The 22851-nt window shown below is 32.5% G+C and overlaps 2 protein-coding genes across 8 annotated transcripts in view; both read left to right on the forward strand.

The window, feature by feature from the left end:
* Wnt2 (Wnt oncogene analog 2) overlaps nt 1-17823 on the forward strand; it is a 34158-nt gene extending 16335 nt beyond the window's left edge. For 3 of the 4 annotated variants that reach the window (XM_070640735.1, XM_070640736.1, XM_070640737.1), the window contains exons 3-8: nt 1318-1472; nt 3086-3148; nt 13605-13753; nt 13963-14097; nt 17419-17606; nt 17733-17823. In XM_070640735.1, coding sequence (XP_070496836.1) covers nt 1318-1472; nt 3086-3148; nt 13605-13753; nt 13963-14097; nt 17419-17606; nt 17733-17823 — 781 coding nt within the window. The remainder of the gene's footprint in view (nt 1-1317; nt 1473-3085; nt 3149-13604; nt 13754-13962; nt 14098-17418; nt 17607-17732) is intronic. The other variant, XM_070640738.1, reaches the window with a different exon arrangement.
* Nucleotides 17824-20131: 2308 nt separating this feature from the next.
* The window catches only part of brp (ELKS/RAB6-interacting/CAST family member bruchpilot), a 74613-nt gene continuing 71893 nt past the window's right edge, over nt 20132-22851 (forward strand). For 3 of the 4 annotated variants that reach the window (XM_070640744.1, XM_070640749.1, XM_070640746.1), the window contains exon 1: nt 20132-20261. The gene's annotated coding sequence lies outside the window, so the exon portion shown is untranslated. The remainder of the gene's footprint in view (nt 20262-22851) is intronic. The other variant, XM_070640745.1, reaches the window with a different exon arrangement.

Genomic DNA, 22851 nt, shown 5'->3' on the forward strand with positions numbered 1-22851 from the left:
AATTTTTCAAGCAGTAACTCAATACTTTATGACATTTCCAACATTTTTTTGTTGTTCTTCTCTTTATTCATAAAATGCGTTTTGGGTTTTTGTCGCCTACAGGCATTCAAATCTATTGTTTATTGCTCCGATGATATTTCACTTTATAAAGAAGAAAAGAGGCAAAATATGAAGAAAAAAAAAATTGTTCGTGCTTCTAATGCTTGGTTTGGGACCAGAGTAAATGATCAACGTAATTTCTTGAATAATTTGCGTTTTAGAGACAATTTATGTATGGATGGTTAATGAGGCATATATATGAGTACAGTATTGTATTTGTACGTACATATAAGATTATTTTTTCTATAAATTGAGTAAGTTTATTGGCTCAATATTTTTTAAAATTCAACTTTTGACAGAAATATTGAAAAATTTGATGTTAAAGGAACACATGCTGACAAAATGCTTTTAACCTTCCAGTCAGTACAAAATCCAGTCGAATATTGCGTAATGATGCTTAATTGAACACGTTGTGCTAGTGATTGTGATACTCAGTACAGCAAACTACTCAAAAACGATAGTCGAAAGTGAATTCAAGGGAATTTTCGAATTTTAACTTTCAAATCGTTACAAAGCTGTGTCAAGATTAATTATTATCATCATAAAATCGATAAAATACTGTAATATACGGGCTCATCGTGCTATCAGTAAAATGTGCTTGCTAGAACACCACTTGTGACGTTGTGTTTCTGTATAAACGGCAGGATGCGGTGTTATCTTCATGGCATCGTGACGGTTGATTTTCACCACATGTTTTTCCGGTTGTTCCATTTGGGATAAGGCTTTTAAGAACAGAAATCTCTAGTGAATAATTCATAAAATAATCCGACACAGGTCTGGTATACTATTCTGACTTGATGCTGTATTGTATTTAAATCTGGCATCGTACATGAATCAACCCGGTTTGGTTTGGTCCCGGATTTTGCATAAATTAACCGACTAATGCTGTAAAGGTATAACTAATCTAGTTCACAATCCATACAACCTTCCTCCAATTTTTTTGATCGAGAAAAAATTAAAAAAAGAACGAAATTAATGGAAAAAATTGTATTGACAAAAGAAGTAATAAGATGAAGAAAAGTTGTGAATGATGTTGTCGTTAGCATTGAAAGTGCGAGATGAATGGATTAAGATAAAACAAATAAATGAATATATTTTTGCCTAAAAATGAAATTTAATCCCGTCTTTTTTTTTTTGCAGAATCTTTTATCCATTATTCATGAATGGAACTAAAAGCATATGGCAATTAATTAGAATTTTTTTTTACTCTTTTTTCAGTGGAATTTTAAACTTTACACCTGCACTTATCTGCAATCGCATTCGGGGCTTGTCACCTAAACAGAAGAAAATTTGTGCTGAAGCACCTGATGCATTTGTTGCATTGTCGAATGGACATCAGTTGGGGGCTTTAGAGTGTCAACATCAGTTTGCAGGTGAGACACTTAAAAAAAATGTCTTTTTGTTGCCGTTTCCTGTCATGAATGAAAATGTTTACACCTAATAAAAACTTTTTATTAACTTCACTTCCAATCCTGCTTATTGGATTATGTCGCATTTAAGCCATAAAAACTTCGCTTTTTTGAGATACTGAACCGATTATTGCAATTTGAACGATGTGTTAATGAAGGCGCGACGATTTGCATATTTCGTGCTGTGAATTTCATAATTGCAGTTGATTTTATGCTTTAAAATCTGGTTTTTTAATTTCAATTAACAATTTGCAGAATTTTAAGCCTATTGAAGACTTTTTTTTAAGTCGGCACTTGTGAACCAAATTCGCTCAGATTCATAACAATTTAAATGCAAATTTTTTCTTTCCGAATTTTTTTATTTCATGAATAAAGTAGGCTTTTAATATTCAAACAAATCATTGATTTTATCTTGGAAAAAGATTTTGTAAACATGAGTTTTGGTTTGATAAGTTTGAGTTTACACTGAATATTTTGGATATAAAGATAGAGTCTCATGAGTTATTGAGATATTTAATAAAAAGGTGAATTTTATGTGGTTTTTTGAGTTTTTGATCTGAATTATTTTATTGGTTTAAGTCATACTGTATTTATTCCCGAGCGACAAACATGTGGAAGACTCTGTCCAGAGCTTATAAGACTCTACTTATACTCTTTCACTTACATAAAATGGAAGTCACTTCCGTTTGTCGTCTTTATGGCTGCCACAACTAGCCTTCTTCGTTATTGTCACTCGGAATTGCATTTAAGTTAAATCTGAGATATCGAGCAATATTCTGAACAGACAAGAACAAACTTTTGAGTATCAAAATTGGCAATATTATAGTACTTATTCAATTAGATGAGTATACTCATTGTCACTTAGGGTATGATAAACTAGTAAGACATCTGTAGCAATAGGCAATTTCCTGATATTCGATCCATTTATCTTATTTCATCGGTTCGATTCCCATCAAAACCCAAACTCACAATCATTATATAGAGTCTTGTCAATATGACTAGGAATTGCAATATGCTTACGAAATTACATGCTGTTGCAACTCATTTTGTGACTTAGCATAGCTTAGTAAATGTTTAGTCACGTCAGGCGGTAGGAAAAGCTTAAAAGCAACAATGTTTTAATGAAATTGACAGCAATACTAGACTTATCCGCTTAATTAAAGGCAACTTTAAATCAGAGTTCGAATTTGACTTGGATTTTGCAGGAAAAAGTATACCCAAGTCGACTTAAGTCCATATGAACTTGAAGTGGACTTCTATCTCTGTCTTAAATGAAGAGCAGCATCAGCATTATCATCGGCGGCTCACTTTGTGCTTAAAAATTGCCTTTAAATGTTAATTGCTGAATCTTGACAGTCTCAGTCAACACTTTCCATTATCATAACCATAAAAGTATGCTCATAACTGACACCGAAAAAAAAGGAGTGATAAGGTTCATAAATCTTCGACAAATAATTAATTCCATGGAAATTAAAAATCATGGCTGCAATTTTTCATAATTAAAAAAAGCCTCCACATTGCATCAAGTTCCAAATTAAAAATGACTTTAACCCGTTTATATATGCATATAATTTCAGGTCACAGATGGAATTGCTCTGAAGTATGGCTGAAAGATATCTTCGGACATGTGATATCGGTAGGTTAGTATCATATACGCTTTATCTTAGTTAATTTATCAGTATTTACCTACCTAATTAATTTACATATTAACATAGATCTTGAAAACATTAAATATTTTATCAATGATTCAGTCACATGTTCAGGCACAGTGCAAAAAAAAAAATTTGATGTTGATTTTTTACTGCTGTCATGATAATGGCAAACACAGCACATGTCAATATTTCATTTATAAACGATATTTATGTAAATTGTATGCAAATTAATTATTTATCTCACTCTACCTCATTCTATGGGATAGATTATATCCTCAGCATATTAAAATGCAATTAATAATCATCACATTTTTATTAATATGTGCAAATCCTTTTAAAATTCGTTGGCCTCAAACATTCCGAATATGGAGTTTTTTCATCTTTTTTTTGTTTGTTTTTATTTTCAACTTCAATTTATTAAGATTATTTGTTTTAGTCTTTTTTTTGTCGGGGAGGGCTTGGCTACTCCGTTTGTGTCATAAGCTGAATAAGGATGCAATAATTTTTAAGAAGATTAATTTTTTTTGGGAATTTAAATAAATTTTGTTTCATCATTTTTTGTGTCGGTCATCTGATATGAAAATTGATGAAAATGTTGATTTTGATTGGATGTTTGCAGAAAGGGGGGACTTTGGAAAGTAAAGATGGATTTAATAGGTGAAATGGAATGTGTGGCCTAAATGGTAGAGCGTTGGGCTTATGTGCAAAGGTTTGGGTTCAATCCCAGGTCATGTCTATTTTTGAAGCTCTTTTTTCCATTTACTGTTCTAGTTATGAAGCTAATTCGAGAATAGGTACAGTTTTGAGGTCTTTGGCACATAACATGTCTCCACTGCTAAGTGGACGTACTCGAGGCCTTAAATGAGCAGTTTGAAAGAGATTCAGATTCCACTATAAACTGATGATCTAAAGGGTGTGATACAATAGATTTTTGATCGCAGTGCCTTCAATTCATAAGGCTGAGCCCTTCACACATTTATTTCAGATCATGGCCTCAATTTTCAATTCTAGAAAAGCATGGGGGAGTTTAGGACTCTGACCTCGACTGAAAAATCCTTCAATTTCTTAAGACACACTCCTAATCGATCCTAGTCAATCGATAGTCACTTTTTTGCCAATAATGATCGATTTCATCAAACAAATCTATAGCATGCTCATTCTAAAGCAGACCAACTAGTCAGCTCCATTTAATGCGTCATTTTCACCCCAATAATTCATTAATCACATCAACTTATTTCAAATAAAATTCCATAAACATAATATTGAGGTGAGAAATTCCATCACACAAGCTGTCGATGTTAATATCCTGCTGTGCATTAAACGATTGTCGCTGTGATTTAATTACAATTTTTTATGGCAATGAAGGCACTTTTTTTACATTGAATAATTAAATACAATACCAGATATTACTTGCTTCTTATTCTCATTTTTCTGCATTCATTCATGACTTTTTTCATATAAATCGGATTGGATTTGATGAATTCTTTATTTAATTTACTTGAGTTATTTAGTTCAAGTTCATGCTCCAGTTAATTTTGAGAATCTTGATTGTGTCTCTTCCGTGTATATGTCATGTGATGAGTTCATTCTTAATTGAAATGATTTGATAAATGGAAGCTGTGAATGGAAATAAGAGGAATGAAAGAGATTGAGATATAAATGTACAGTAAGGAATCATGTTTTATGGATGATTTGTTGACAATTTACAGGTGTAAATGAGAGACTTTGTTGCTTGGTGTTGTTGGTGGATTCTGAAGAACAATTATAATTTAGAGCAGTGATGGGCAACCTGGATGCTGCCAAAAATGCCATGAGCCTTAAGTCTCGTGCGATTTCGGTCCAGGATTTGTCCAGGACTAATATTAAGGCCGCGAAAAATAGACTTACCTTCCTATACGTATCTTCTGACCAATCCTCACAATCGAAATCCCAACATTCATCCAAATCAAGATATCATCCTTAATTCCAATCATAAATATCCTCAACATGATCACATTTTCCTTACCCAACATCTCTTCCAACTCCCAAAAATCTCATCCAATTCCCAAAAAAATTCCCCAAATGCTTTTAACCTCAAAAAAAGAAAACACAAAAAACTTTTAATCAAATTAAACGATCTCCATTCATTTTCTTTCGTGTCGTGCCTCACAAAAATCAAGTTAAAAAGTCAAAGCAAATTTAATTTTTAGCAAGAAAAAGCGTAAACACTATTGTGAGTAATCAGCAATTGCTTGCAATGACTTTACCTTTAAGAAGATAATGATATGTGATTAAGCACGCATGCATGCATTCAATTCCGTCTTCTTCTTCATCTTCATACTCATTCTCATGTTTTACTTTAGATATCTTAACTCGTAATGTCGTTTCTGTGCCTTTTTTTTATTATATCACATATGTATAATGTTCTGTGATATAAGACAAAAAAATAATTTTAATGTTAGCTGTGTAGGCTTCTGGTTCTGCAAAAAAATAAAATAAAGTTTGTACCTTGAAGACATTTCTTATTGTAGTACTTTTGAAATAGCCTCAATATAAATACAATTGGAGTTAAATGATAAAGAGAATATTATGATAAATTTATGGGATGGGATGTGCACTTGGCGCATTTAGGGAATGTTGTGTGAGGAGACTGTTGGGACTGGATGCATCCTGGACAGCACAGAATATGGAAATGATCCAAAATTCGATGCCAGACCAACTTGACTTTGGCTTGAGGTAGGCTTTCATCAAATTTGGTCCAGGTCCAGAGTTATCATAGTCTTGTACCGGATTTAAGGATAAATTTCGTCATTTACTTAATGCTGTAAGAGGACTGTTGGACATAGACACATTCTGGACAGCTTTCAGCGCAGAAATGGCAAATGCCAGGCCGAATTTAGTCCGGATTTCATCGAATCTGGACCAAATCAACAGTTATGTTGGCCTAGGGACGGATTTTGGGTCATTTCTTCTACGTGGCTTGTTCTGATGAGAATTTTGAGCGAGACAAGCACCAGATTGCTGAAATTCATGAATTTTACCAATGCACAATGGTTTAAAGGCAAAAATCTGGCCTGTGATCCCCAAAACAGTAGCCAATAGACAAACTTACATCCAAAACCCCTCCAATACCCTCTTCACCATAACATCCAACATCCATGAAGAATCGCAATGAGAATCGCTGTCCATATATATAAAATAAGATGGAAAAATATAAAATGAGAAATAATTGTGCATCAACAGAAGCTTCTTTCTCAAGAGACATTACAAAACGGAGGTAAAAATATAAAAATACGCTAAAGAATGAATTTATATCCAAAGCGATCGAATGAACTTGTTCGCTTGCATACACAATCGACCAGACATTTGTTACAATCGACAGAACAAATAAATGCGAGCGCATGATAATTTATGAGATTGTAATTTTTAGCATATTGCTGCAAATTTGTTGTATTGTTGAATAGTTGAGATAACTTTAAGTTGGTTTGCTTTTTATAGAAATGTTAAGGAATTGTTAAGAATGAAAAAAAGGTTCTCTTTACATTGTGGATTGTAAATTGATTGTGGAATTTGTTGAATGAAATGAAATTTGTTAAGGTGCTTGCTAACTATGTTTGGATGTAAGTGTGAATAAGGCATTTGAACTTTTATGATTTATGTGGTGCAATTTGTAGACGCTGGAGATAAATTGAGCTGAAGTTGTGATTTGTAAGTGGTCTGGTATGATGTTTAAGAATCTGTGTGCATAATAAAGTGCGATCTGAAGTTCGAGATTCAATTTTGAAGCTTTCCAATTTAAGTGTAGCTCTTTAAACTTTAGTGAATTTTGTCAAAGATTGATTGCTGTACTTGTGATCTTCAATCACTTGTCCCGAGCAACACAATGCAGTGAATCGCATTTTTAGCCCTTAAAATGGATCAAAATCAAACATTGCGGGATCATTTAGGCAATTTCGAGTCTTACTGGTAATCTGGCCACGTAATGATGTCCTGGCGAACATGATGTGCTGTTTGGGATGATCTTACTGATAATCTATCCCTTACAGGCAAAGAGACAGCTTTTAGATACTGTATTGGTCTTGCTGCACCATTCAAGCATACTCTTTGACTGCTAGAGTATTGTGAGTTGCTAAGGTAATCTGCTCTAAACAGTATTTTGAGTATTATCGTTGATCTACACTAAAAATCTAAAAAACTCTAATTTCCATATTTGATACCCAAGAACAAACTGTGATTGGTCGATAACATAACACATTGTTGGATAGCCCACGCTTTAAAATATTTCGACTACAGCAGCTCGTGAATATTATCAAATAAACCAAAAATCAACTCAACTCAAAATTCCTGACACTTCCTTAAAAGGTGTAAAGTTCAAAGTCCTTCCAATAACTTTATGAACATATGTTTTACCACCAAATTTATCCAACCGTTCATTAACAGTAAATAAGTAAAACAAGAGAAATCAATTAGTAATCTTGACGCGACAGAAGTAGAAGGCATAAAAAAATTTACCACACATGAATTTATTAAAATTCCACATAAAAATTTGCCCACCATATAAATGGAGATGCCAAGGAGAGAAGAAGGCACAAAACAAGATATTATTTGTAACGTGTTGAGTACTTTACGACATAGAAATTGCTTGTCGAACGCATTTAAATGTTCGTGAGTTTATGGATGTGCATGTTGAGCAAGTAATCGAATGACCATAAAAAGTCTTAAAGCTATTTGTAAAGTAATTAAATCCTCGCTTAACTCTTAAGCCGTCCATTATTTGGATGATAATCACACATTGCTGAGAGACAGATTAAAAATTGTCAATCGGTTACGCATCCCCGTATATATCTCAATCTATATTAAATGGAAAAAAAATATTCTTACAGACGCCTTAAAAGATGAGATTTCAATTAATTTTAATTTATTGTAACTTAATTTTTTAGGATGGTTGGATGGAAATTTTGGCAGATTGGGGGTCTGCTTATGGATGTAGGAATGGTTTGCATGAAATTTGAATCTGGGGTTGAATTTGATGCTTGATTCAATTTTTAGACCTCTTAAATCTGTGGTGGGCAACCTGTGTGCCACGAGCACACCTTGGTGGTAAGCCACGTCTGAAACCGCACAAAGCATACGGATCAGGGAATTGTCAAAAATTCTGGTTCACGGAAATGGGCTGCGACACATAGTTTGAACAATATTGCCTTAAATAGTGACATTTGAGCTGCAATCTCCGTTTGAACCACTGAAACATCACTGGATCTCAAAACTCCATAAAATGAATAAATCTCCAAAATTTGCTGCTCAAATTCCAGTTTGGACTATATAAACTTCGGCATCAAGAGCTGTAAATTCAGTTACATCCGTTTGCTTTATGAGCTGAATCTAAAAATCCCAAAACCTTAACAAATCCCTAAAATTTGCTCCTCAAATCTCATGTATGACCTTTAAACTGCGACATCTAGACCTGCAATCTCAGTAACATCCTGTTGCTGCATCATTGGATCTCAGAACTCCAAAATACACAGCAAACCACCAAAAAAATCGCTTCCCAAATTCCAATCCAATTTCCTTACTTTACATCTCTCTTCGTCCCTCTCATCTTGTTCATGCACTCAATTACTCTTATGCCATACTCACATATGTGCTGAAATGTAATGAAAAATGTAATGCAGAAGATCTTATCGGCACACGTCGTTTGTTGTGTTTCTTAAAAATAAAATACCTGATGACTTTCATTATGATTTTAATTCTGAGATATTTTAAAGTTGGGTCGTTGCCAGTGGGCATTTATCTCATAAAAAAATAATAATTATGCAATGTTTGATTGGTTCTTATCACTCTTGTTCAATCGATTGTTAATGAAAAATGTTATGTCTTTTTGGCATGTGAGAATCTGGCAAGTGTTAACATTGAGGATGATGTCGAACTGCTTACAAAAAAATTGATGAGACTTCTTTTTACGTTCTTTTAAATTGCTTTTGATTTTATGTTCGTTAATATTCACTCGTTAATTACATGTTATGATGTCGTAAGATGCTTGGTATTTTTTGTGGATATTTAAGATGTGTTATCATGAAATTTATTGCTTTTTTCTAAGTTATGCTGAATATTTCTGTTTATTTTGATGAAAATTGAGTTTTATTGGTGAAATTTTGGGTCATTAAGATTGTTTCTGTCCAGTGCTGTCCAAACTGTGTGTTGCGACACCACCTGTGGCGTTGGAAATGCCATGAGCTACCTGACATCCACGGTTTTGATCATGGCTTACTACCAAGGTGACCCTTGGCCCTCATAAGCTTGGAAACACTGTTTTAGTCTTTAACCAAGTATCTTTACCATTCCCATACCAAAACTCTCAATACCCAACATCCACCACTGGCACCAAAAAATATAAATCAAGATTCAGCATCCAAAAGGTAAAAATCCCAATTTTAATTACATGAGTTTGTAATTGCTGATAAAAATGGCATTTTCATGTACAATGTGGGATGTTCATATACATATATGTATGTTGTCAACAGTTGATGACAGTTTGAATCTCTTAATCATAAATAATATTGCAAATATTCAACTGCATCTTTCTGTATAACATGTGCAACTGTATATTGATATTCCAGGTTGAAGGGAATAACGGATGTGTCATTTAAATTAGGTTGGAGTTTGATGTTTGATATTAAGTGGTATTTTGGCAGGTATTGTAAAGGGGGAAGTGTGTATGTGGGATGGGTGTTGGGGATGGCAGGTGCATAAGGTGTTAAGTTGCAGATAAGTGTAATTTGGTGGTTGTATTAAGAATTGACTAAATTCTTCTGGATTTGATGGTTAATTTACCAAAAAGTTGGGTTTTTTGTATCGTGGCTGCAAATTTATGGAAAAATAATGAGAATTACCTTGGAATTACCTTTAGTTTCGTGTTCAACTTGAGTATACAATCAATCCCGAGCGACATAAATGAAGAAGGCACCGAAATGGAGTTGTAAATGCTGAGAAACACGTTTACTGTCAGATTTATGGCCGTAATTGGAATAACTTCCATTTGGTGCTAATCAAATAGGTTTAAAGCCTTTAAAACTCCAAAGCACAGCCTTCTTCATTTGCATCATTCGAGTAGTGATGAATAGAACATCAAAATAAATATATGAGGCTATATTCCTTATGAAATCCTTATTTATAAAAGCCAAGACAATCGAAATTCAACCAAAAAACATCAGGAAATTCCGGAAACATCAATTAATGTCAAATCAGCAGAAAATTTTCATATTTCACAATTATAAATGACTGAAAATTCATATTTTTGCATTTATTGAATTATTCTGACAATTACAGCACATTTATGTCATGTTTCTAGTGATTGAACTTTACAAACAAAACTTCATTAGACTTGAATGAATTAGACAAATATGAAAGTTATGAACAGCAAACAGAATGTGCAATTTAACTTTCTAATGGCAAACCTCACATAGAATATCACAAAATATTTCCATCCAATCGAATCGGATTATTCCATTTTTTAACTCAATTCCAAGAAGCATTTAATTGAAATTGATTTATTTAAAAATACCATTTTAAATCAATTTGCAATTTGTCATCATAAAAAATTTCCTAATGAGAATGGAACATTGAATTGCTTATTTGTCATCGAGCATTTGTAAGCTGCTTAGCGATGATAGCTTTATAATCTTTTATTTTTTTCCTACCTCTGTCATGAGTTTTGTTTTGTGGGCGGTGGCAGCAAACAAGCTGATGAATAAATTAAAAAGAAATTCATGTCTCATGTGTGCGCACACATTTGAGTATTTTTTGTTGTGTCGTACGCGGCATAACTTCTACCTTGAGAATTGAATAAATTATCAGTCTATTGTAGTTTTGTGACAGTTTTCAAAATTGGCGCCATTGCATACAAAAACGGGAGAAACTTTGCAATTTTTTTATTTTTTATTTCTTTTGAGTTTAGCGAATTGAATTTGAATGAATGTGAGCAGTCAACCAATTAAGTTGCGCTATTGTTGCGAATATAATAAGGTGGGAATTTGATAGTTTTTGAATGGCTTGTGGATTATTATTGCTGTGAGAGAAAAAATGTCGTTCAAATCTGCTCACTTCTCATATTTAAGATTATTATGGGCTTTGTTTGATATTTTGCGAAATATTCCATAAACAGCTTGATCAAGGGAATTGATTGGTATGTAGGATGGTCTAATATTGTTAAATTGATGTCTTTATGGTCTTGTAATTAGGGGAAAATGCAGAAATGCAGAATGTGTCCAAAATTGCAGATATGCAGCCTTGAACACATTTTAGAATACCGTCCAAAATAGCAGGTCTGTGCATCTAAAGTTCAAATACAGACCTATGATTCTTGGACGAACTGAGATTGCTGCCCAAAATAGCAGGCCTGAGGATCAATAGTGTAGCAATTCAGACCTGCGCTTCTTTGCCGAACCCTACAAAAATGACAATTTTCTCTATTGTTGAGTCATGGGTTCCAATTCTTACAATCAAAACTGACGTAAACTATAAAATTTACAAGCAAATGCGCCTAAATTCCCAAAAATCCACTTCCATCCCAAACTTTAATCTAAATTTACCTTCATTCCTTCCATTCAAAACTTATCCCATTACCCCGCGCGTCACACACAAAAAAAATCAAATCAATAGTCGAATCCACAAAAAAATATTTTTGCCATTATTCAATTCTTTTCCTTTCTTTCCATCTTCTCCTTCCTCATTCACAAAAAATATTTATTTATTTTTTTGCCTTTATTTTAATGTCATTATGTCGATTATAATGTTATAAGAATTATGAGAAAGTTTTGAACGAATGAAGGGAAATGGAGAGGAATTGGATAATCATAAATTAGTTGATCGGTGCCATTTACTTTATAGATTCAGAAATGCTATTTATGAAGACTTTTTTTTTGTTTTTGCACGTGTTTACCCTTCAGATGAGGAGTTTTTTTGGTTGAAAGTGGATTTTGTGGGTTGATTTAGTATTGGAATGGCGGAATGTCCGATTATTAATGGTATTGTGGATTTGTTGGTCGACCTGTTTATGGCATGGTGCTGAATTGTGCCTTAAAATTCATACTTAGCCAATTCAACTGTCTTAATTAAATTCAAACAACTTCCAGAAATGCGCTGTAACTCCTCAACAGTCTGTACCATTTCCAACTCACCCAAACCAAAGAAATCAATTTTTTTGTCTTCATCTTCATCAATTTTTCTCTCCGCTCATTCTAATTTCCTTCCAAAATATGTATATATATATATCTTTACTCCTCTCAAATGTTAATTTTCATTCATAATCCAAAAAACAAAAAGTATGAAAAATCCCAAAAAAAAGATGCCTTTTAGCTACAAATTATTCAGAGATAATAAATGAATACTAAACAAGTCATATTGAATTTTGTTTATGCTGAATTTATTGCGACCACCTAAGGAGATGTAAAAAAGAGAGTTTTTAAGAGAATGCATAAGAACAATGAACATTACTGTCGTATTTATGTCTTCGAAAATGATATAGAATTGAATAAGAATGGATGATAAGAGGTTGGAAGTAAAGAGAACGAATGTTGGTATTGAAGGAAAAGCTTAATTAAAGTAAATGAGGATTAGTTGGAATTTATGAGATATTGAGGCTCAATATAATTGATTATATGGATTTAGGCTGGATGTTTGGTTTAATTAAGGATATTGAAGCCATTGTAATGTTTCCCGAGGACAACTTGATGAAGATTTGTTAATATCTAGTTCAGCACTTAGCAGTTAAGAGTCTGTCGGAACTGTCTGAACTGTCTGAACTGTCTGAACTGTCTGAACTGTCTGAACTGTCTGAACTGTCTGAACTGTCTGAACTGTTTGAACTGTCTGAACTGTTTGAACTGTCGGAATTGTCTGAACTGTCTGAACTGTCTAAACTATCTGAACTGTCTAAACTGTCTGAACTGTCTGAAGTGTCTGAACTGTTTGAACTGTTTGAACTGTCTGAAGTGTTTGAACTGTCGGAATTGTCTGAACTGTCTGAACTGTCTAAACTATCTGAACTGTCTAAACTGTCTGAACTGTCTAAAACTGTCATTAAACTGTCCGAATATCTCACTGACAAAATGTCAATGTCTGAACTTGTCTTAATTCCAAACCTTCTTTCAAACAGTCAATGCCTCATATCGTTCCCCAGCAACTATCAAGCCTTCCACACACTTCATTGACCCAAAAAAATTCAATTTCCAATAAATTAATTAAATTTTCATCGGTCCACATAAAGTAACAAACAAATTGATAAAGACATTTGCTCTGATTATCACGTCATCACGTGAACATATAAAATTTACATGCACATGGATGGATATCCCTTGAAGGCGACTCCACTGTGTTAAACATATTTACATAAACTACCGTTTTATTTCACATAACATTAAAGTGTCAAAATTAATGTTAAGAAAATTTTCTGTATATTTTTTTACAGGCTCACGTGAGGCTGCATTTACATATGCTATAGCAAATGCTGGCGTCGTTTACGCAATTGCCGCAGCATGTAGTCGCGGAAATATCTCAATATGCGGTTGTGATCAGTATTATAGGCACCAAATTGCTTATCAGGATGAATATTCTGAGGTAAGTTTGTTGACATTTTGGCTGTGTTGTAGACAGGCAAGCAAGCATAGCATTGCTCAAACACAAAAAGCAAACGGGAAAACAATTACGAGATTTTTTTTTTATGTTCTTATCTCTCATCTCTTACTTTTTATGCCTTCTCTTTTATGGATGCCATGTATATATGCATTTCAACTAAATTATTACTGAATTTTTTTTCATTTCGGTAGCCATGGAAATGGGGAGGATGCTCAGTTGACATTGATTTTGGTATAAGATTTGCACGAAAGTTTCTTGATGCACGCGAAATTGAGGCTGATGCTCGTAGTGAGATGAATTTACACAACAATCAAGTTGGACGAAAGGTGAGCTTTAAACTCTTTAATTTTTTTTATTGTTTTGAGGTTAATGATGTGGTTTTGAAGCTATTTGTGGATTTTTTTAATGAGGAAGTGACTTGAAATTTATGTTTTGAGAATTTTGTTGGTTTTTAGTGAGCTGTAGAGACATGGAAGGTGCTGTAATAAAGTCATATGAACAATAATGATTCCACACAGCTGTCTTAGGATCCTTACAAGCTCTAAGCAGGCTGATGCTAACGTTTAATCCTTCTTTTGGCACATCGCAAGCCAACAACCACCTGCCTGAATAGCACAAGTCGGTTAATCAATCCAAAACTCATCACCAGGCCGGCGTGACTCTGACTTGTTACCAGATTAAATTTAAATCCGCCTTCAAATCAGAATCACGACATCCTGAGGCCAGATTTTTGATCCATTAACCAATTTGTGATACATATTCAGCTTAACGACCAAAAATTTCCCTTGAATATAAAGCAGCCCATAAAATTCGAAACATCCTTAACACGATCTTCCATGTACTTTGCCATAAAAGTCTTAAATCATCAAATCTCTATGATATGCTTTATCTGAATAGTCACAAATCTTAATTTTATTGACATTCATCAACATTTTGAAATTTCATCAACCGACATTAATATTCATTGCTGGTCTATAAATCACTCATGTCGTTGTCAAACACTTTTATTCGGTGATTATGTTAATTTTTTGGTGATATTTAAAGCAGTTCCAATTGTCATTTTAAACGGTTTAAATCCTTGAGATGGTGTAATTATTTTTGGAATTGATTTAGATAGGAATCTGACTGGAATTGAATGGATATTTTGCTTGGATGTGAAGATTAATGTGATAAAACGTGAGATTTTAGAGCTTGTTAAGGAATAATTTAGTGATGATGCAGTTGATTAGGAATAACAACTTTTTACTAATGTATTTAACCTCTGATTATGTTTAGATCCTCTAACTAATTTTTATATTCCATGAATAATTTTATGAATCGTCATCATAGTTATAGAAGCCCTTGAAAACATGACTAAACCTTGACACAGCGTAAACAATTATGTTTTATAAGTCCTGATGCCAGTTTAGCGGCATCAGCGACCTGTTTAGCGGCTGAAAAGCTAGTTGCGTCATTGTAATGGTTTTTAGTGTTAACCGTATTACGAAGACCAAGACTTCCCAATCCCTTCGACAACTCTCCTAATTAGATCCCATTATCGGACAATTCTTAGATAAGACATCTGCTAAAAGCAGTGTTGCCCAACCCATGACACGCATTGGTAGTGATATACGAATAAAACTACACATGTTTCAACGCGTTTCATGGGATGCGATTCATGGTATGTCGTTCATGGCAATTTGAAATCACGACAGTGTAACGCAACACACAATTTGGACAACACTGCTTTAAAGTAATTCTTCAAGAGTTCATCAACATCCTACAAAAAAATTCAGAATTCAAATAAGAAGTACTTTGAATATTTTTTTTATCAAAAATTACTTACCGAACACCCAAAACCTTACTGTAATTAATTTCACACATCATTTTGTTCCACCTTTCTCATTCCGATTGGCTGTAGTATGTCGATAAACTTTCAATTCAACAACTCAATTATAACTTTTTTTTCTTCTTTACATTGTACCTTAATATATCAGAGAATTAAAGTCTTTTTTTCAACACTTATTCCAATATGCAATAAATTTTCCATCTTTAAGAGATTGTCAGGTTAAGGTGACATGTTGATACTTTTAATACATTGTGTATTAATTGTAAACAAGATTAAATTGAGTAAAATGCTGTAAAAGTTCGTTAAGTAGGCTGTATATTTAGACATATCACGTGCTTCTTAATCCAAATAAAAGTTGACATTAAGAAGTTCTCAAAAAGAAATTTTAATTCCATTCCGTAATTTATCTTTTCGAATGCCGGCCTCTTAAAAATGTCAGAAAAAAATTTTCTTTTCATATAATTTGCGTTGCACCTTTTTGACACTTCATAAGTACACAATATCTTATATGAGTGCAGGTCTCACTTGATAATAATTGCCATAAATTAACACCACATATTCGACATGTCTTCTTCTTCTTTTCTGTAGATTGAGAAACGCAAGTGTGATTATTGATGTATCGGTTGTGGAACAACTCACTTATTATTATTAAATTACATTGTTGAGAGACTCACAGTTTGTGTTTAAAGAACGGCGCTGTGCAATTTTTTTTTTTTTTTTTGCTCCTCATCATCATTTCTCGATGCCCTTTTGACACTTTTTGTGCCTTTTTATTTTTTCGTAGATTTTCATCTTTTTAATTCGTGGAATTTTGTTGTGAATTCTTGAGAAAGGAATTTTCGGATGTCGTACGATGTCTGACTTTGTGTCGCAATGAATTGAGGGTGGTTCAACGGTTTTGAGTCTATGGACTTGAAGTCGGGTCGGATTTTTTGTGGAAAAGGCAACTGATATCCATTCAAGTCCAATAAAATCGTGAAGTAAAGTTCTAGTCCAGTATTGTGTCCAAATTGCGTACCGTGTCACACCAGTATTCTGCCAACATTATTTTGAGGATGCCATGAACCGATAGCACCTATTTCATGCAGTTTTGTTCAAGCTCTAGTTTTGATGACTAGCATTTAGACTTGAATACTTAAATTCAAAATTATGAGGTTAAATTCAGAATTTTGAGGTTAGATTCAGGATTTTGATAATTTTTACGGAAATCTGGCTCATTTATGGACACATTCAGGAATAACATAAAGGCTTGGAGATCTATGCACTCTTACTTACTTACTTATTGTTTTTATCTGAGATCAACTCAGATCCATGGCATCTCTTAGTTGGCGTCTGAAGCTGTTTTCATTGCCGTCTACCCTTTGCCAGTTACCAATACCAAATGCTGTAATTCACCTCTTTTTAAGAGCAAAATTTTTGGAGTTCTATACACTTTGCAATATTACATTTATTTAGATTAAGGTTCATGAGCTTTAATTGTACCCATCATTGGACCCTTAATGTGCAAAATGCGTCTCATTTCACCACCATTCCCACAACCTTCAAGCCTCAATCTCGATGATATAAAAATAAAGAAAAAAACCTCATCGATTATTATCAAAAGCATGAATTGCCTTTATTATCCCATTTTCATTGATTCACATATAATATTATATTTTGGGCGTGAAGAAAATGAAAGAACGAAGAGAAAATGATTGAATCACATGGATATGCCACAAATTAAATTGATTGTGTTGACTCATTGCATTAACCTCATAAATGCCCTGCAATTTTATCAAATTTCGTATGAAAAACCTCAAAATTTATTTTATTTCTACAGATTGTACGAAAATTATTAAAGAAAGACTGCTTATGCCACGGAATCTCTGGAAGTTGTTCGCTGAGAACATGCTGGAAAACATTGCCACAATTTCGTGAAGTCGGTGATACGCTCAAAATGAAATACAAAAAGGCTAAAATGGTTGTGGCACAAAATACTGAAACGGGAATTAATTTAGTCATTAAAAGGTGAGAATTTGTTGAGGTTGTAAAAAAAAAGTTATGATTTATTGTGTGAAGATAAGTTTGACCACTAAGCATGATGTATGGCTAATAAATCAATTTTTTTTGGTGTGTTTGGCGGTATTTTTTCAGAGGTAAATTAGATAAGAAACCTGTGAGACCAAAGAATATGGATTTAATTTATTTAGAATCATCACCTACGTACTGTGAGAAGGATATTTAAACCCATCGATTATTATCAAAAGCATGAATTGGATCATCATATTTTGGGGTAAATGACGAAGAGAAAATGATTGCAAATTAATTGATTGTGTTGACTCATTGCATTAACCTCATAAACAATTTTTAAGTTCCATTATTTCTTTGCTAAAGAAAATTATGCCACAATAAGTTTGAAATTGGAAAACATTGCCACATTTCGAAGTCATTCAAAAGAAATGCAAAAATGAAAATTTTGGCTACTCACTTTGTCACTAAAAAGATGCAAGAAAAAAAAATTTGAATTGTTTAACATAACTTCGTACTAAAAAGATGCAAGTAATAAATCAATTTTTGAGTGTGTTACGCAGGCTGAATCATTTTGTACTTAAAAAAATGAGACCAAATAATATGGAGAAATTTTTCACCTACGTTTGATTTATCTTGTAGGTAAGAGATTTGCATTGTAAGTTTAAAACATTGCAAAGATTCGAATTTTTGCATCAATTTGTACTAAAAAATTGCAAGAATAGATAAATTTGAATGTTTTGCATCACTTTGTACTAAAATATTCAAAATTTTTTGCATCATTTTGTTCTAAAAAGATGCAATTGATTGAAATTTTGAATCATTTGCCATCAATTGTTGTAAATTTGAATGTTTTGCATCAAATCTAAGAATATTAGAAAAATTTGAATTTTTGCATCGATTTTTCTTAAAAAGATGCATTGCAACTTTTGCATTTCATCTTTTGTGAAAAATAAAATCAAGTTTTTGAAATTTTGTTCAAATTTCAACATTTTTAATTTTTTTAAAAGATGCAGATCTTTGCATCACTTTCCAAATAAGATGCAATAACTTAAGCAATTCTATGAAAAAATTCAATTTAATTCTGATTAACCTTCCATTATTTCTATAAATAACAGGCACACATGGACGTAAATGTAGCAGAACATCAAAGGACACAGACAGCTGTGCATTATTATGCTGTGGTCGTGGTTATGTGACAAAATTATTTCATCGAACATGGCAATGTAATTGCAAATTTATATGGGACATTATGAATGTCAAATGCGATATTTGTAACGAACGTACTGAAGAATATTTTTGTAAATAAATTAATTAATTAAGATTATTTTGTGAGATACGAAAGGATATACATAAGTAGATTTTTAAGGTTATTTTGGAAATATTTATGAATGTAGAATTTTAAGATTAAGATTATAAATTTAGACATTATAATAAGTTAAATGTCCACATTAATCCAGTAGTTTAGAGGCAATTTAATTGCCTGACATAAAATGTGGAAAAGTGATAAGTCGGATGTATCATAATTACAAAAATTGTATTCATTAGAAATCATATTTCCGATATATGTTTAGTAATTAAGTATTTTATGTTGAATTAAGGATAAAATTATGTAATTTTTTGAAATTAGTTGTACTTATTTTTAATAAAATAAGAAATTATAAAGAATTAATGACAATTTTTGATTTTTAATATTTTCAGGTTCAACTTTAATAGAGTCGCAATATATTGAAGAAGTGTGAAATTAAGCGACTTAAATTTTATAATTTTCAACATCCAAAAGTCGTATCTAGCTCTGTTTAGCTTTATTTTGCCCTTTGACAATGTACATTAATAAATCTTAACTACTGTTATGAACTCTGAAACCTTCAATCTACCTCAAACTGCAACAAACTCTTCAAAAAACATCACAAATAAGTCATAAAATCACAAAATTAACTAAAAACCAAATTTTTAATAAAAAACATTCCACAACGGCCAAAAAACATTCAAACTTTTATGTTCCTATAAAACATTATAGCAACCTATTTGCGCGTATTGTGTGCGCATGTATTGGTGAAAAAAAATACAAATTTATAGCAAAAAAAAGCTCAGCAACCGAACTTTTGAGTAAAAAAAAAAACTTTTACGATTTCCTCGGATGGAAAAATCTTTTTTCTTGTTCTTTTCACGCCAGTCGAGTAAGCAACAATTTCTAGTCCACATGATCGTGTAGATGAGTTCGGATGTCGTGAAGTGATTGTAATTGTGAATAATAAAAAAGGAATTAAATAAATCTATAGGATATAAATTAAATCCCGTAAAAAAAAAGTTATGAGGATAATAAAAAAATAAGAAAAAAAAAAATTCTTAACCATCCAAAACGTTCTTATCAGCAATAAATAAACAATGACAATATCATCGTCCAAGCACATTTTCAAACATTTTTTCCAACAACTGGAACGCATCAAGTGCGCAAACGCACGTCCAAAAGGAAATTTTTTTTTTCAGCTTTTTCATTGATTGTTCCATCACAGTGTAATTTGAAATTTTCTCTTTTACACTGAAAAAAGTTTTTAGTGCTTGAAAAAATTACTATAATTAATGAATAAGTGATAAATTAGCAACTAAAATGGATAAAATTGTGAGGCCAATCATTGGCCCGACAAAATTACGGTATTTTAAGTGACAATTTTACATTCGATTGAGGATTAAATTGAAATTATTTTTTTTCGTGTGCCAAACTTCACTTGCGAGACATTTTTTATGAAAATCGACTTTGTATCGAACATGGACGGGGCATAAAAATGTGAAAAAATCACTCATTGTGTGGATTATGTGGACAAAATTTGTGAATTTGTGAGTGAAAAAATGCAGGAAAAATTTGTAAATTAATTCAAGGATAATTTTTCATGTCTGAAAAAGCTTCGTCGAAAAAAAGGGGAAATTTTTTTTTCACATTCTTCATTCCTGGAATGGAACTTTTTCATTGATAAGAGAGGAGGAAAAAAGAAAAAAAAAATTTAACGCATACAATTGCCATCATCTTTGCTTATGTACAACAAGCATAACCAATACATTCTTCAACGAAAAAAAAAAGTTTCATTTTCTTCTTTTTTCCTCGTTTTTTTTCTTTTCTTTTGAGAAAAATTCTTGCTTTGCAATTTTTTGAGGAAAACTGTAAGGAAAATTGTGATTTTAAGTTGTGAATTTACTCACTGGAAGTTTGAATAGATTCTGTAGAAGTGAAATTTCGTCCTGGATGATGAATTAACCATTGAAAAGATTTAAATAATTTGAAATTTGATGAAATCAGTTCAAAATATTTCCAAATTGAACTAGAATTCGACTCGATTTTTAAATACAAAATTCGAATCGTCCTTGAGCTCTGAGTCTTATTTCAATTAATTTCCCATAAAATATCGACAATTTTCCACCAAAAGTTCAAGGAAGTTCGATTAGTGACAAATTTTTCTACATTTAATAAGCCAAATTTCAATCAAATTAGATTAAAACTTGGAAATTTCTACAAAATTTCTTAAATTTTTCAGCTAATTACCTTGAAATAAACATTCCAAGGTTCCAAAATAGTGTTGAAAATCTTCAAACAGATTAAATTTTTAATTTTTCGACAGAAATTTTGTAATCCGATTAAAAGTTTAATAAGAAAAGTCTCTTTTTGGGTGCTGATTGATTTTGATCTTCTTTTTCGAATTCAATTTTCAAAACTGTGCTGTATGTGAATTCATTTGTCGATAGTTGTACATAAATTAACAGTTTTGAGCTCACAGAATTGAAAAAATTTGGCAAATATAAATGAGAAGAAAAAGAATTAAAATTCATAACAGATTTGAGCTAGATTGTGCTCTTCAAAGTAGTAAATTTGATAAAGATTCAAGTTTTGAGTAGAAAACTAAACAAATGACACAATTTTAGAAAACTTTCTCAAGTCTTGTGTCGCTTAGGAAGCTTGACTTGAACAGGCTCCGATTAGCCAATCGTATTTCTAGCTAAAAACTTGACATTTGTGCAAATTGCCATGCAAGTCATGTTGATAATTAGACACACGGTTGACTAATCAAACCCAGTTCCACTCGGAAGTTTCGGAAAATATATTTATAACCTCAAAATTCAGAAATTTTAAAGTACTTTAAAGTTGAAGATATTATGAGCTTCTGATATTATGAGAATCAGAGATTGCTTCATCTTCTTCTAGTTCCTTCCCTTGCTTATCTACTGTTTCAAATAATTTGCATATCCTTGGCATTCACACAGCAATTTATTAGAATTTTCAAGATATCAGCTTCCAGTAAGAATGACACCAATGTCTTCACATTGAATTTGACCCGAATAGCACAAATTGTTTAATCGATCGAAAATCCAGCTCCAGGCCTACGTGACTATGATTTGATGTCAGATTCAATTTAATACCAGAATCACGCCTACCTGGTCCCATCTTATGGATCGATTAACCGACTTATGCTACTCAGTTGACTGAATACTCAAAATTTCTACTCTTAAATTCTCTCAAAGTGTTGTTCAAAGTAATCCAAAGTCCTCAATAAAAAAATATTTCCATTAAAACTTTTTCAAGCACCAGAAAAAAAAGAGTCACATAGAAACAATTGCTCTTATGAACAAGATAAAACGTTGGCAGAAGCTCAAAAAAAGCTCGGTAACCAACCTCTACATTAAATTTTCATCATATATAGTAAATATAAGAGGAATCGTGGAACATGCTATACATGTGACTATTTCATTATTATCACGTGATGCAATGAAACTGGAATAAAATTTATCAATTTTTTTTTTGTATTTTGTGACGAGCTTGATAAGGTTTTTTGACACTGAGTTTGCTTCTGTGTATGGGACTGTATAGAATTTCAATATTTTTTGTACGAAATTTAATAGGATTCCAATATATTGAACTAGAGTTGTGAGGATTCCAATGTAAAAACGCATTCTATGGAATCCGGACTCTAATGAGTAGCGCCTCCAATCGAGTCGGGATTCCAATGTAGAGGTGCCTCCAATCCAGACAGACCAATTGAGTTCAAACTCTAACGTAGAGGCGCCTCTAATTAAGTCTTGATTCTAATGTGAAGGCGCCTCCAATGAAGTTCTGACTTCAATGTTGAGATGCCTCCAATGGAGTCCAAACTCTCATCTGGAGACGAATCCAATAGAGTTCAGACTCAAATGACTCTAAAGAGGAATTCAGGTTTCAATGTGGAGGAGCATCTAAACGAGTCTGAATTTTAGTGAA

The sequence above is a fragment of the Chironomus tepperi genome, unplaced genomic scaffold (assembly GCF_022539635.2).
Source record: "Chironomus tepperi strain 1889 unplaced genomic scaffold, CSIRO-AGI_Ctep_v1 contig_221, whole genome shotgun sequence".
NCBI classification, from domain to species: domain Eukaryota; kingdom Metazoa; phylum Arthropoda; class Insecta; order Diptera; family Chironomidae; genus Chironomus; species Chironomus tepperi.